Consider the following 15397-nt stretch of genomic DNA (forward strand, 5'->3'; position numbering starts at 1 on the left):
AATAATCAGACAAATGCCTCCTGTGTTTTATACTGAACAAAAATATAAATGCAACCTTTTCAAAGATTTTACTGAGTTACAGATCATGTAAGGAAATCAGTAAATTKAAATAAATTCATTAGGCCCTAATCTATGGATTTTACATGCCTGGGCAGGGGCGCAGCTATGGGTGGTCATAGACCCACACACTTGTGAGCCAGGCCCAACCAATCAGAATTGGTTTTTCCCCACAAATAAGCTTTATAACTGACAGAAATACTCTTCAGCATCCCTGCCCACCCTCTGACGATCCCGCAGGTGAAGAAGCTGGATGTGGAGGTCCTGGGCTGGYGTGGTTAAACATGGTCTGCGATTGTGAGGCCGGTTGGCTGTACTGCCAAATTGTCTAAAACTACATTGGAGGCAGCTTATGGTAGAGAAATTAACATTCAATTCTCTGGTGGACATTCCTGCAGTCAGCATGCCAATTGCACATTCCCTCAAAACTTGAGACATCTGTGGCATTGTGTTGTGTGACAAAACTGCACATTTTAGAGTGCTCTTTTATTGTCCCCCAGCACAAGGTGCAACTGTGTAATGATACTAATATTTTAGTATCAGCCTCTTGATATGCCACATCTGTCAACTGCCTGGATTGTCTTGACAAATGATGAAATGCTCACTAACTGGGATGTAATCAAAGTTGTACACAACATTTGAGAGAAATAAGCTTTTTGTACATATAGAACATTTCTGGATCTTTTATTTCAGCTCATGAAACATGGGAGCAGCACTTCACATGTTGCGTAAATGTTTTTGTTCAGTGTAGTTTCATGACCTGGCACCATAAGGAGCATAGACAGTCATTTCAGATGTAGAACTAGAGCCACAGAAAGTAGCCCACATACAGTTCACATGGCAGGTTTCACAACACAAGGATTTAGACATCGCTCCCTTCTGCATATTAAGCTTACACAATGTGTGATTCATAACTGAAACTATCCCTCTTAACTCCCGGGCATTTTCCAAATGACCCCTTGATGAACACTGGAAGCAAATATTTTAGTATTTTGCAGTTTCAGGCCCAGGCACTGTTTTCTTGGTTTGTCAAAGTTGAGGTGAAGACCCTCGAGGCCCTGACCTGTTGAGCAATACAATCCTTTCAGGTTTTGATCTTAGTGCATTTGATTTTTCATGTTCTACTCCCACTCCCCAACACAATCAGTGTTTGAAGCCAAGCAGCTCAAAAGACCTAGAAAATATATTTTTTTAAATCAGCCAAATGGAATTTTTAAAAAAAAGTACTTTTTTAAAATCAGAATTTGTCCACCAACACATTACATTTTTTTCCAATAGTAATTGGCACGGTCTGAAAAACTCCCAAAATATAAATGTATATATAAAATAAACTAATGATGGCAGCACATCCAGTTATTATAACATGACATTCTGTAAGAAATGGTATGTTACGTGGGCTCGCTCTGTCCCTCAGTTTTGAATTATATAGCAATGGGTGGAGAGGATTGATTTGGGTAGTGTTTGGCAACGATAAATGGCCACGGCAAAGTCAAACTCACAGCTGCCTATACCGTCTCTTAAGCAAACTCAAAACTTGTGAAACTAACAMTCCATAATGGAGCAAGACGAATAATTGAATAACGCCAGGCTGCTAATTGTATTGTGAAAAAAGTTGCAAATACTGCATAATTACACAAATTTCTGCTGGCCCGGTAAGCTTGTGAAGATATTGGATAAATCAAATTGAGACAAAAAGCTAAATAAAACCCAAATGTAACTAATACAGCCAACACCAATGCAAAAGTAAAGAACACATTTGTGAATATAGCCTAAATATCATTCTGCCAAACTCCAAAAAGCTACAAGGGGAGGATGTGATAGTCTCATCAAGTTCACAGGTCCTAATAATGCATGAGACTAGCCTGTCCTCCCTGCTTCCTTCATAGATCACTGCTGTTGAGTCCACTGTGGGCTCAGTAAGGATGGTTGGCCGGTCAGTTTTCAAGGAGAACAGTCCGGAGCTGGTCCTCCTCGTTCATGGTGATTGTTGCTATGGCACCGTCGTTGAACTCAAAAGAAGTCCCGCCGTCCACCACCATGCACGCGTCCCAGCACCGCGAGCGCACACACACCCTGAAGAGCAAAACCCAAAATATATATAAAAAAGAAAATAAAAAAAATAGGTTTCTTGTACCCCACTGCAAGACAAGAAGAACGGGCAATGTGCCTTCAGAAAGTATGCACACCCCTTGACTTATTCCACATTTTCTTGTGTTACAGCCGGAATTCAAAATGGATTCAATTATTTCCCCCACCCATCTACACACAATACCCCATAATGACAAAGTGAAAACATGTTTCTTTTTGCGTATTTATTGAAAATGAAATACAGAAATCTAATTTACATACTGGGAGTATTCACACCCGAGTCAATACATGTTAGAATCACCTTTGGCAGCGATTAGAGCTGGGAGTCCTTCTGGGTAAGTCAGAGTGTTCCACACCTGAATTGTACATCATTTGCACATTATTWTWTTTTTTTWATTCTTAAAGCTCTGTCAAGTTGGTTGTTGATCATTACTACAGCCATTTAAGTCTTGCCATAGATTCAAGCCGATTTAAAAGTCAAAACTGGAACTACGCCATTCAGGAACATTCAATGTCATCTGGGTAAGCAACTCCAGTCTACAGTCGTGGCCAAAAGTTTTGAGAATGACACAAATATTAATTTCCACAAAGTTTGCCGTTTCAGTGTCTTTAGATATTTTTGTCAGATGTTACTATGGAATACTGAAGTATAATTACAAGCATTTCATAAGTGTCAAAGGCTTTTATTGACAATTACATTAAGTTGATGCAAAGAGTCAATATTTGCAGTGTTGACCCTTATTTTTCAAGACCTCTGCAATCCGCCCTGGCATGCTGTCAATTAACTTCTGGGCCACATCCTGACTGATGGCAGCTCATTCTTGCATAATCAATGCTTGGAGTTTGTCAGAATTTGTGGGGTTTTGTTTGTCCACCCGCCTCTTGAGGATTGACCACAAGTTCTTAATGGGATTAAGGTCTGGGGAGTTTCCTGGACTTGGACCCAAAATATCGATGTTTTGTTCCCCGAGCCACTTAGTTATCACTTTTGCCTTATGGCAAGGTGCTCCATCATGCTGGAAAAGGCATTGTTCATCACCAAACTGTTCCTGGATGGTTGGGAGAAGTTGCTCTCAGAGGATGTGTTGGTACCACTCTTTATTCATGGCTGTGTTTAGGCAAAATTGTGAGTGAGCCCACTCCCTTGGATGAGAAGCAACCCCTCACATTAATGGTCTTAGGATGCTTTACTGTTGGCATGACACAGGACTGATGGTAGCGCTCACCTTGTCTTCTCCGGACAACCTTTTTTCCGGATGCCCCAAACAATCAGAAAGGGGATTCATCAGAGAAAATGACTTTACCCCAGTCCTCAGCAGTTCAAACCCTGTACCTTTTGCAGAATATCAGTCTATCAATTATGTTTTTCCCTGGCGAGAAGTGGCTTCTTTTCTGCCTTTCTTGACACCAGGCCATCCTCCAAAAGTCTTCGCCTCACTGTGTGTGCAGATGCACTCAYACCTGCCTGCTGCCATTCCCGAGCAAGCTCTGTACTGGTGGTGCCCCGATCCCGCAACTGAAACAACTATAGGAGACGGTCCCTGGCGCTTGCTGGACTTTCTTGGGCGCCCTGAAGCCKTAACAACATTTGAACCGCTCTCCTTGAAGTTCTTGATGATCCGATAAATGGTTGATTTAGGTGCAATCTTACTTGCAGCAATATCCTTGCCTGTGAAGCCATTTTTTTGTGCAAAGCAATGATGACGGCACGTGTTTCCTTGCAGGTAACCATGGTTGACAGCGGAAGAACAATGATCATGATCAATAGGACCACACTCCTTTTGAAGCTTCCAGTCTGTTATTCAAACTCAATCAGCATGACAGAGTGATCTCCAGCCTTGTCCTCGTCAACACTCACATTTGTGTTAACGAGAGAATCACTGACATGTCAGCTGGTCCTTTTGTGGCAGGGCTGAAATGCAGTGGAAATGTTTTTTTCAGATTCAGTTCATTTGCATGGCAAAGAGGAACTTTGCAATTAACGGCAATTCACCTGATCACGCTTCATAACTTTTTGGAGTATATGCAAATTGCCATCATACAAACTGAGGCAGCAGACTTCGTGAAAATTWATATTTGTGTCATTCTCAAAACTTTTGGCAATGACTGTTTGGCCTTGTGTTTTAGGTTATTGTCCTGCTAAAAAGGTGAATTTGTCTCCCAGTCTATTTCAGACAAAGTTCATTTCTTTAAAGTTTTACTTTAGTGCCTTATTGCAAACAGGATGCATGTTTTAGAATATTTKTATTCTGTACAGGCTTCCTTCTTTTCACTCTGTCATTTAGGTTAGTATTGTGGAGTAACAACATTGTTGATACATCCTCAGTTTTGTCCTACCACAGCCATTAAACTCGAACTGTTTTAAAGTCACCATTGGTCGCATGTTGAAATCACAGAGCGGTTTCCTTCCTCTCCGACAACTGAGTTAGGAAAAATGTGTGTCTTTGTAGTGACTGGGTGTATTGATACTGCATCCAAAGTGTAATTAATAACATAAAGATAATTGTATGTGTGGTATACAGAGATGAGGTGGTCATTCTAAACACTATTACTGCACACAGAGTCCATGCAACTTATTATGYGACTTGTTAAGAAACGTATTTCTGAACTTATTTAGGCTTGCCATAACAAAAGGTGTTGAATACTTACCGACTCAAAACATTTCAACTTTTCATTTTTAATTCATTATTAAAAGTAAAAACAGTGTGTAGGCCAGTGACGCAAAATCTCAATTTAATCCCATTTTAAATTCAGGCTGTAACACAAGAAAATTTGGAAAAAGTCAAGGGATGTGAATACTAAGGCACGGTAGATAGAACAGACCTGTTGGCAAAGCCTCTTTGRCGACTGCTGGAGAATACTCTGTTGACTATGGGCTCTCTGATGCTGAAGATCATTCTGCCTTCCTCCGGACCAAACACCAGAGACTTGTTGTATTCATCAGTCACTGACAAAAGATATTGTGCAATTCATGTATACACATTTTCCTTGAGCATTCATCCATCCACACATTCAGCTGTACATCTTTTGGAACTCACCCTTTTCAATCAATTCCTGACTCAGTGGAATATCAAGACCCATTTGTGCCTTTCCTGGGAAGATAGAGGACTCAATCACTGTCAGTGTAGTAAACAGGTTCTCTCCAAATCATTGATTGTCTCAAATTTCCAGCTGTAATTCCATTTACACACAGATTTAAGAACACCAATAATCATGTGGATTTGTGTTTTCATAAAGAAAGGTTGGAGTCCACATACCTATTCTTAAGACTTCTCCCACAGCCTGTTCAACCAGTTTGTTAATATTGTAAGACCTGTGAAAACACACCAGAACGAGTCTCATGAAATAAACATTCTACTAAAAGCTGTGCTGTCAGTTAAATCATAATTTTTCCTGATTGAGAATTATTTTTTATTTATTTATTTTATTTTTTTAGAACTACCATGAACAAGAAGTAGCATTCAAAGTGGACTTCCAGGACCACTAATTGGCAAACACCAACGTAGGTAAAAAAGAAAAAAAAGAGAAATATGTTGGAGCTTAGTGTACCAGGCTTTAGATCCAGTCCCAGTGCAGATGCTAAGTCCAGAGCTCTTCTGCTTCTCCCACGGTCCATCGTCCACAGAGATCTCATAGTAGGAAGCCCTATGGAGCGAGAGGGTGAGATGAGGTTTGAAGGATTTATACTTCACCCTGTGAGTGACGGACAGAGATCCACCAATGAGTGCATGGAGAAATGGGTGGGGGTGGTAGTATTTATATTTATCTAGGCAAGTCAGTTAAGAATAAATTCTTATTTACAATGACAGCTTACCAAGTAGTACAGAGGAGGGTTAATGAAGGGGGAAACATGCAGAGATAAGCAGCAAAACAGGCATTCATGTTTTGGGGGGGGGGGGTCAAGATGCCATGGTTTGGTGACAAGGGTACCTGGAGGAGAGAGATTCCCCAATGAAGATCTCATTCAGTCCTCTGACAGGGAGTAGGTAGGGCTTGGATAAGCTGCAAGCCTCGCCTGTATCAAATAAACAGCTGAATGAATAGAGGAACTGGTAGAAAAKAGCTTTTTGACAAATCACATGAAAATAATTGTGTGAATTAATACCAGAACAAAAACGACAGACCAGAAGACATGTTAATCATTCAAGACAGTGCCCCCTCCATTCAATTAGTCTTTGATTATCTCTAAGGGCCCAGACAGACAGACAAAGAGACTGAGCCAGGTACACATAGGAGGCCGAGGGGCCGTACTGCGCTGGGCCTCCATGAGGGTGATGCGGTGGGCCTGGTTGTGTTGCTCCAGACTGAGCTGCTGTTCATGTAGGTCCACTGGGGTGGGGTTGATCCCTGTGCCCTCCAGGTGTAGACGGATCCTCTGCCGCCACTGCCACCTGCAGAACGTATAGGGGGAGGGGTTGAGAGGGAATTGAATCAGTGGAGTTAAGTAGTAGTGTGTTGTAGGCAGGGAGAGGAACATATGGAGAAAGAAAAGGGTGGTGGTGAAAAATGCTATGATATTATTAGGCATTACTGTTCCTGGAATCAGAAACGAATGTCTTACAGTTCAGCAACAGTAACACGAGGGCAGTGTAGTAAGACCAGGAATGCTGAAAAGAACTGGGAAAGTGTGGCAAAAAGATCTGAGTATTCTTCACGAGTAAACATAGCTTTCCTTACAGCAGTATTCTAGCCAGGGAAGTGAAAGGGAAACACCCACCTGAACTGACCACGGCGGAGTTTTTGTAGTGCCTCAGGGAAGGCATGTGTGTAACGCACAGGCAGGCACAGGTGTCCCTCTGACCTTCATGTAAAGCAAAAAAAGACTGCTTTAATATGAGCACTTTTCCCCCTCAAACTAGATAAAGCAATTCCCCCCCCTCTCATTCCATTTAACAAAATGTTGAAATTCACCACAGGGAATTCCCCAACCCACCACTTTATTTTCATTAACCCCTTTTGTTGTGAGTTCTTACCTTTCAGGGTCAGTGTTAACTCCAAGAACGGGTTGGTCTTTATTGAAAACCTTACTGGCGACAAGTAGCATAGTCCCATCCCCTAACAAAAGGAACAGGAGGGGGTCAGAGCTAATGACAGCAAGGTTTCTGGGTGAAATAGGCCTATTCATGGGTTGAGCTGAACCTTCGTATTCTCTGAGCACTGACTTACAATTGGGATTGTTTTGTACCACTGTGGGAAAGTGACCATGTAAATTATCAGCTACTTTTCTCAAACTCTTAAAAAAAGGTAGAAAACGTACCCCCTGCAGAGATAATAGCATCTGCCCATCGCACTGTTTCTTCATCATATTGCCCTCTCTTCACCACACGCACCTCCATCCCCTCTTTCCTAGAGGGAACAGAAAGACACAAAGGTTAGGGTTGTGGTCACGTTACAACTTCATGACTGCTTGTATACAGTAAATCACAACAATATCCTTGAATAGAATCTCATCATCTTACTGTAGACTCTCCACAATGTGTTCCACATTGCGGGTATGGATGTTGTGTCTCTCCAGAAGCCCAAGGTAGCTGGAGCCCTTCAATGCAAGCTGTAACAAGCACAACAACTCAGATTATCACAATTTTAAATCACAGCAAAGAYATCAAGGCTCTGGTGAGGATTATTATATAACTCACAACATTGAGAAAGGAATCTGACATCCTGCAATATAAATATCTGTCCATCACCAGCAAAGATCTATGGGATCACCAAGTCTGTCTGAACTGAAAACTAGTGTGTGCCGATGCCTAGTTGTTCAGGGGGTGTTTTACTGTCAAGGATGAACACATTTAAAAATAAGTGAGTTTGAGAGCAAGTACTAGTGGTGGAAAAAGTACCCAATTGTCATAATTGAGCAAAAGTAAAAGAYCACTTAACAGAAAATTACTCCAGTAAACATCACCCAGTAAAATAATACTTGAGTAAGAGTCTAAMAGTAATTCGATTTAAATATAGAGTATGAAGTTAAGTATCAAAAGTAAATGTATTACTAAAATATACTTAAGTGTCAAAATAATAAATAATACAACATTCCTTATATTAAGTAAACAAGACGTCACCATTTAAAAACAAATRTATGGATAGCCAGGGGCACACAGACAKAATTTACAAACGAAGCATGTGTGTTTAGTGAATCCACCACTTCAGAAGCAGTACGGATGTTCTGTTGATAAGTGTGTGAATTGGACCATTATCCAGTCCTACTAAGCATTCAAAATGTCAGGGAAAATGTATGGAGTAAAACGTAGATAATTTCCTTTAGGAATGTAGCTAAGTAAAAGTTGTCAAATAWAAATAGTAAAGTACAAATACCCACCAAAACAACTCAAGTAGTACTTTCAAGTATTTTTACACCACTGGCAAGTACCATACTTTTCCCCCACATTCCCTTACCAGCTGTTTTAAGTCCTCTTCTGAGAGCTCTGAAAAGCGATATCTTTGCTGCTCGAATTCATATCTTGTCATCTTTGTCACCACAGCAACTTTCGCAGGGTTGAAACCACTTTCAGCCTGTGATGCAATATTTCGTATCCCCATCTGGATGTGACCTGAGCTCCTATTTAAAATAGTGACAGCTCGATTCCCAAGGCACAGAAAGTTTATAAAGGCTCGGTAAGTCATTTTTGTAAATGGTAAAAAAAAAAAAAAAAAGAAGACAATCAAAAGTTAATCGTTGTTGGTCCCCTTTAATGTAGTCGTTGGTCAATTCGGTGGTAACCCAATGTCGGTAATGTAAGTTTGAGCTTCCTCCCAGCTGTTTGACTTGGGTCCATTCATTCATACACACTAAACTCGTTGAATCCAGATGCTGCGAGACCACTCTCACCTAGCGTAGTTCTGAWTTGACAAAGCACGCCCTAGCAAGCTTAGCAAGTCCGCTACTGTAGAAGCTTAAAAACAAATCACCTTATCTATAGTCAGCGCTCTTCACTTTCACGAGCAAGCAAGCAAGGCAGCTAGCGACTTTTGTTTTGGCTAACTACAGTAACCTTTGCCAGATAACTATGTAATGTGAGCAAAGAAGGTCACGCGCGCTCTGATCCAGCTAGATAGAGCGGTCTAAGTTAGCTGACGATAGCTAGCCTCCAATCGGTCAAATCTCAACGTAAACCCGTCCCTAGCAAGCTCAACACACCACACAGGTCAGTTCAAAACACAKCAACGTTACACATAGTTAGCTAGCTAACCTGCCTCAAACTAAGTTCCTTGCTAACGACCCTCTCTGCATGTACCTTTCACCTTTTTTTTGTATCCTGCAAACATCAGTTTGATCATACTTATTTACTCTAAGCAGCTCCAAGGAACTAAATACATGCATGTAGCTATTTGAGACTCAGATGACTTCTAGAACAACAGTACCCAGTTCCTACGACACCATCTTTGATGCACGTAACGCACGTACGTTTGTTGAAAGCGGTCGCAGGCATATTTTATTACGTACAACAACGTGCTTTTCATGGGTGGAGCCGGAGCATTGTTCTCTAAATAGTGGTGCTTCTTATTTTACCTCATCGCCAGTGMTATCAGTCCTATTTTGTTCGACATTATGATTAACGATGTGTTTTCGAATGTAGGTAGGGGTATTGGAGCTTCGCTATATGCTGATGGTGGCGCTATTTGTAGGGTGGAAGGAAACTCGTGATCAAATCTATTCAACAAGCTATAGTGGATGTTGAAAGATGGTCGATTGACTGGGGGGTTAAAGTTGTCAGTGGCGAAGTCTTCTCGAAGAACGAAGTCGCCGATAACATACAGTTGTTTCTGTATGGGCAGCCCACGGGGAGGGTTTCTAAGCACCAACATTTGGGTCTATGGTTCAATGAGCAATATACAGTTGCAAGAAAAACGAAATACCTGGATTTCTACATAAATTGGTCATCAAATTTGATCTGATCTTCATCTAAGTCACAACAATAGACAAACATAGTGTGCTTACACTAATAACACACATTTTTGCATTTTTCTTGTCTATAATGAATGCATCATGTATACATTCACAGTGTARTTTGGGRAAAGTATGTGAAGCCCTAGGCTAATGACTTCTCCAAAACCTAATTGGAGTCAGGAGTCAGCTAACCGGGAGTCCAATCAATGAGATGAGATTGGAGATGTTGGTTAGAGCTGCTTTGCCCTATAAAAACACACAAAGTTTGAGTATGCTATTCACAAAACACATTGCCTGATGTGAACCATGCCTCGAACAAAAGAGTTCTCAGAAGACCTAAGATAAAGAATTGTTGACTTGCATAAACCTGGTAATCAGTCCACAGTAAGACAAATTGTCTATAAATGGAGAAATGCTCAATGAGGTTAAGAAGAATCCTGTAGTGTCAGCTAAAGACTTACAGAAATCTCTGGAACATGCTAACATCTGTTGATGAGTCTATGATACGTAAAACACTAAACAAGAATGGTGTTCATGGGAAGACACCACGGAAGAAGCCACTGCTGTCCAAAARAAAACATTGCTACACGTCTGAAGTTCGGAAAAGAGCACCTGGATGTTCCACAGCGCTACTGGCAAAATATTCTATGGACAGATGAAACTACAGTTGAGTTGTTTGGAAGGAACACGCAACACTATGTGTGGAGAAAAAAAAGGCACAGCACACCAACATCAAAACCTCATCCCAACTGTAAAGTACGGTGGAGGGAGCATCATGGTTTGGGGCTGCCTCAGGGCYTGGACAGCTTGCTATCTTCAACGAAAAAAGGAGTGGCCACTGGAGTGGCCCAGTCAGAGTCCTGACCTCAACCTGATTGAGATGCTGTGGCATGACCTCAAGAGAGCAGTTCACACCAGACATCCCAAGAATATTTCTGAACTGAAACAGTTTTGCAAAGAGGAATGGTCCAAAATTACTCCTGACCGTTGTGCAGGTCAGGTCTGCAACTACAGAAAACATTTGGTTGAGGTTATTGCTGCCAAAGGAGGGTCAACCAGTTATTAAATCCAAGGGTTCACATACTCCAAGGGTTCACATACACGGTGTGTTCAATAAAGACATGAAAACGTATAATTGTTTGTGTGTTATTAGTTTAAGCAGACTGTCTATTGTTGTGACCTAGATGAAAGCCAGATCAAATTTTATGACCAATTTTATGCAGAAATCCAGGTATTTCTAAAGGGTACTTTTCCTTGCCACTGTACATGGAAAAGTCATGTCATAAATGTTGACAAAGTGTAAAAAGGTGGTGAATCTGTCCCTTGACACAATCATGTCTCGCAGCTCTACGGACAATTCCTTCGACCTCATGGGCTGGTTTTTGCTCTGCACTGTCAACTTTGGGACCTTGTATAGACAGGTGTGTGCCTTTCCAAGTCATGTCCAATCAATTGAATTTACCACAGGTGGACTCCAATCAAGTTGTAGAAACATCTCAAGGATGATCAATGGAAACAGAATGCACCAAGGACCCAGATATTGGGCGCACAGGAGCAGGCGTTTACGTTCCTGAATTTGATGTGCAGAAGACTAACAGATGAACTGTCAGTATACTCAGTTGAACTGTTGGCGATAGTAGTTGCCCTCCAGTGGGTGGAGGACATACAACCTGTTAGAATTATAGTATGCTCAGATTCTCTGTCTGTATTGAATAGTTTATCATCTGGTAAATCTAATAGGAGTGACTTACTATTGGAGGTATTCATGTTATTTTGGAGAATTGAGAGATGGTGTAGTAGTGAATTTCTGCTGGGTCCCAGCACATTCGGGTGGGRAAGGGAATTAAATTGTAGACCAGTTAGCCAAAAGAGCTTTGAAACGAGATATAATTGATATTAATGTTCCACTGGGTAGAGGTGAGGCCAGATGTAAGATCAGAGCCATTTTGATAGAATTGTGGCAGAAGAGATGTGACTGAGTCCAAGGGCCGGAATTTATATGCCCTCCAAAGAAAGTTYGGTGGACCAAGATTCAAAGATCAGATTAGGAAGGAAGAGGTGGTGCTTGCTCGATTGCACTTAGGACATTGTAGATTGAGCTCGTCATTACATCTGGTTGGCAAGCCATGTGAATGGTTTCTGTCTGGATTGTATGGTCGATGAAACGGTGGAGCATGTGTTAATATAGTGTTGTAGGTATGTTGAAGAGAGGGAAAGATTGAAGTGTAGGGTCATGAAGGTTATACAGGGTTGGTGGCATTTGGAAAGGATTTTGGGTATGGAGGAGTGTCTATTAGAAGTTAGTAGGTCTCTTTTTTAAATTTTCTCAGAGGTACTGGGGTAGGTAGGAGGATTTAGAAATGTTGTAAACCGTGATTGACCACACACTCCAGCACAGTAGGTGGCGGCATGCACCTTTAACGTTTGTTTGCGGGCCGCCATTATATCATAGAAGATTTATACCTCGTTTGCCAGGGTCAGAGTAGTGCACGCGTCGTATGCTGAAGCAGTGAAGAAAGAATGGATCAAGGGCGAACGATTCTGAGAGGATCCCTGTGAATAGTAGATCTGTGCCAGAACGGAGGGATAGGCCAATGAGTSATATGTTTCAGTAAGGTTAGCTTAGCGTTCATAGCAATGGTCAAAGTGTAATTAATTCACACTCCAGCACAGTAAACTGACACACAGCCCACACAGTAGGTGGCGTCATGCACCTCGAACATATGTTTGCAGACCGCCATAATACCATAGAATAAGATTATGCCTTAGTTGTTTTGAAGAGGAGTCTACTGTGTCCGAAAGCGACTTTACCATTCATTTTCTGTATTCAGGGTTCACTCAAACATCGCATTAAGCTTTGTTTGACTATTGACAGTTACAGCTGATCACACTAATAGCACATTTGATAATATAGACCATGTGTTAAAATATGTTAAAATCATTTTTACAAATATATTATTGAGCCCATTTCTGAAGGTGGAAATTTGATTTTAGAWGGTGTCCAGCATAATTTTATTTTCATAAATTTTGGTGTAGACAATCCTTTGAAAAAGTCACCAGAACTGAGCTTTTCAGTCCTACATAACAATTATCCCAGGGAGGACCCCAGATCCCCTAAGCAAGGGGAATGGAATTGGTCAAACTCAGTTTTATACATGTAGAAATTATCCTCTTTCCCTAAAAGCATGATGGTAATGATTTTCTTACATAAAAGGGTATATTAACTTCAGTGGCAGTTGGTGCCTTTTAAGATGAGGGAGGACAATTCGTTTTTTTATGAGCATGGCCTTATTTCTATTACAGCATATTGGATGACTGTTATTCATATTCCATTCACCCAGCTCAATGTAACATCGATAGTTCTAGGCTACTACATGATACTCACATTTTCCCTATACCCATCATGAGRTTGCTACAACCTAGCCTATGAATGAAAGTTTACAATTGTAGGTGCACTGGTCGAGAGAAATTTGAGTAATCAAGGTGACAGACATTGACACATTCAATACTGCCATGCACATTCTTGCCTGCGTCTAGCTGATCTAGGGTGTAATCATTAGTCCAGCAGTTGCAAACAAGCRTTTCTATTGGACAAATTCTGGTATGTTTTGTTCCATTTAAGAAGCGTTTTAACAGAATCGGCAGAATGAATACACCCCTGAAAACACAGTTCACTTTCATAGCAGCCACATAAAAAAACATGATCCCTTTGATTGTTGTATTCCTTCTCACATTTACGCTCTCTCCTCACATCTTTTCTCTTCACTTGTGGACATCAGTACACAACACATCAGCTTTTTGTGACCAGGTGAAAAAACCTTTCCAAGCCAAACCTACATATCATAACTGCTACACACAGCTTACATCATTGTCACCATATTAACATCATAGCTGCTAGGGGTGTGTTCATAAATTCACTCATGAGTGCCAGTGTGTGCTCTGGGCGTTCGTACATTCAGAGCGTTGTCACATTATCTGTTAGTAAATTCAAAGCGTTGTCAGATTGTCTGTTCATAAATTCCGAGCGTTCTGACCTCACAACAGCAGAGAAGCACCCAAGCTAACTGGCTAGCTTGTTAGCTACTTCCAGACACAAATGAGAGAACACCTCACTCTGACCATTTTACTTGCTCTAGCAGAGGTGGTTATGCTGTTTTCACGATGTTTAGACTGCAACTGTGATGCTGGCAACAATTTAATTATAAATATTTTTCTTCTAACTACGGTCACATTCAAGGGGTGTTGCGCGTTCGTGAATTCATCAGTTAACCTGCGCTCTGGCACACGCTCTGGCAAGAGTGCTCTAAAATCAGAGTAGATAGCCAGAGTGAATTTACGAACGCAACCTAGAACTAATGCGTTAGTAAACCCACTACATTCATGCAGTGTAGTATACAGTCAGAAGTATACCGTTTAGCAGCTGCCCGGTGGCAATAAATGAAGAAAACCAAAAGCTTACCTTGACTTGGAAGAGTTCCAGTGTTGGATAGGCATAACCAGCTAGCTAACCTAGCATCCCTCTCTGTGCCAGGTGTTTGAGTAAGCTAAACTAGCTAGCTGCATTAGCTAGTCAAGTAGGCTAAGTAAAAGTAAAAAAATATATACTACATTATTAAAGCTAGTTAAGGAGGGAAATGATGCATTTGCAGCCTGAATGGAGGAGGCTTTATGTTCGAGCCGGTCCATGGGGGACCTCATTGCCAAACTTCATAAATACTGCACCCTTAACTTCAAAACTCTGTTATTAGTTATACAATCATGTAACTAAGAAATTAGCTGGAAAGAAACTTGAAAAGGAAATATTGTTTTGTTGAATAGTCATGACTGGTTCGAGGCATCTGTCGTAAGACGACTGTGGCGAAGGATATCATTGCAACTTAACGTGGATCCAAGTTCAGTTTTGAGATCCACTGGCGTCATTGGCGTAGGGTTTAAAACATTTTTCAAATGTACAATATTGTGTACATATATGGGTGTGTTGGGGAAATCAGTAGATATCCCATCAAGCCAAGCAGGGCCAGGATGCCCATTGTCACAGTTCCAAGACCAGTCGGAAACGTTCAGCTAACCTTGAATATCGTATGTGTTGATTAATGCGTAATTTAGGAATGTCACAAGTTAATTGACATGAGAAAATAGCAACTCTAAAGAGTGCAATGACTACAATGAATGGTTAAATTGTTTCCGGACCCAAAGGGTCAGCGAAGCTCCTCCTCCTCACTACTCTATAGTTTCCTTTCCTAGACTAATTTCCTTTGTCACCTGAAAAGGACTAGAAATGTGAGAGCAATATGAATGGAACCTCACCATTTATTATGTTTTACAACAATACAATACAGCCAATACAAATTAGCACTCCCAAAGTGG

General features: G+C 41.1%; 1 protein-coding gene across 4 annotated transcripts; it reads right to left on the minus strand.

Moving 5' to 3' along the window:
• Positions 1 to 725: 725 nt before the first annotated feature.
• Positions 726 to 9550, minus strand: nadk2 (NAD kinase 2, mitochondrial). 4 transcript variants are annotated; one of them, XM_023983674.2, is made up of 12 exons: positions 8539 to 9550; positions 7605 to 7693; positions 7403 to 7491; positions 7119 to 7200; positions 6863 to 6946; positions 6397 to 6536; positions 6076 to 6160; positions 5695 to 5838; positions 5403 to 5458; positions 5184 to 5237; positions 4969 to 5092; positions 726 to 2130 (listed from the first exon to the last, which is right to left on the minus strand). In XM_023983674.2, exons 1-12 carry the CDS (start codon positions 8764 to 8766, stop codon positions 1992 to 1994), a joined length of 1314 nt encoding a protein of 437 aa, XP_023839442.1. In that variant the 5' UTR covers positions 8767 to 9550; the 3' UTR covers positions 726 to 1991. The 4 variants fall into 4 exon arrangements, with proteins under 4 accessions (XP_023839442.1, XP_023839441.1, XP_023839443.1 ...); XM_023983673.2 differs by having other exon boundaries at positions 6373 to 6536; XM_023983675.2 differs by having other exon boundaries at positions 5695 to 5790; positions 6373 to 6536; positions 8539 to 9549.
• Between the last annotated feature and the right edge of the window lie 5847 nt (positions 9551 to 15397).

Source organism: Salvelinus sp. IW2-2015, linkage group LG4q.1:29, assembly GCF_002910315.2.
Source record: "Salvelinus sp. IW2-2015 linkage group LG4q.1:29, ASM291031v2, whole genome shotgun sequence".
Taxonomy (NCBI): Eukaryota; Metazoa; Chordata; class Actinopteri; order Salmoniformes; family Salmonidae; genus Salvelinus; species Salvelinus sp. IW2-2015.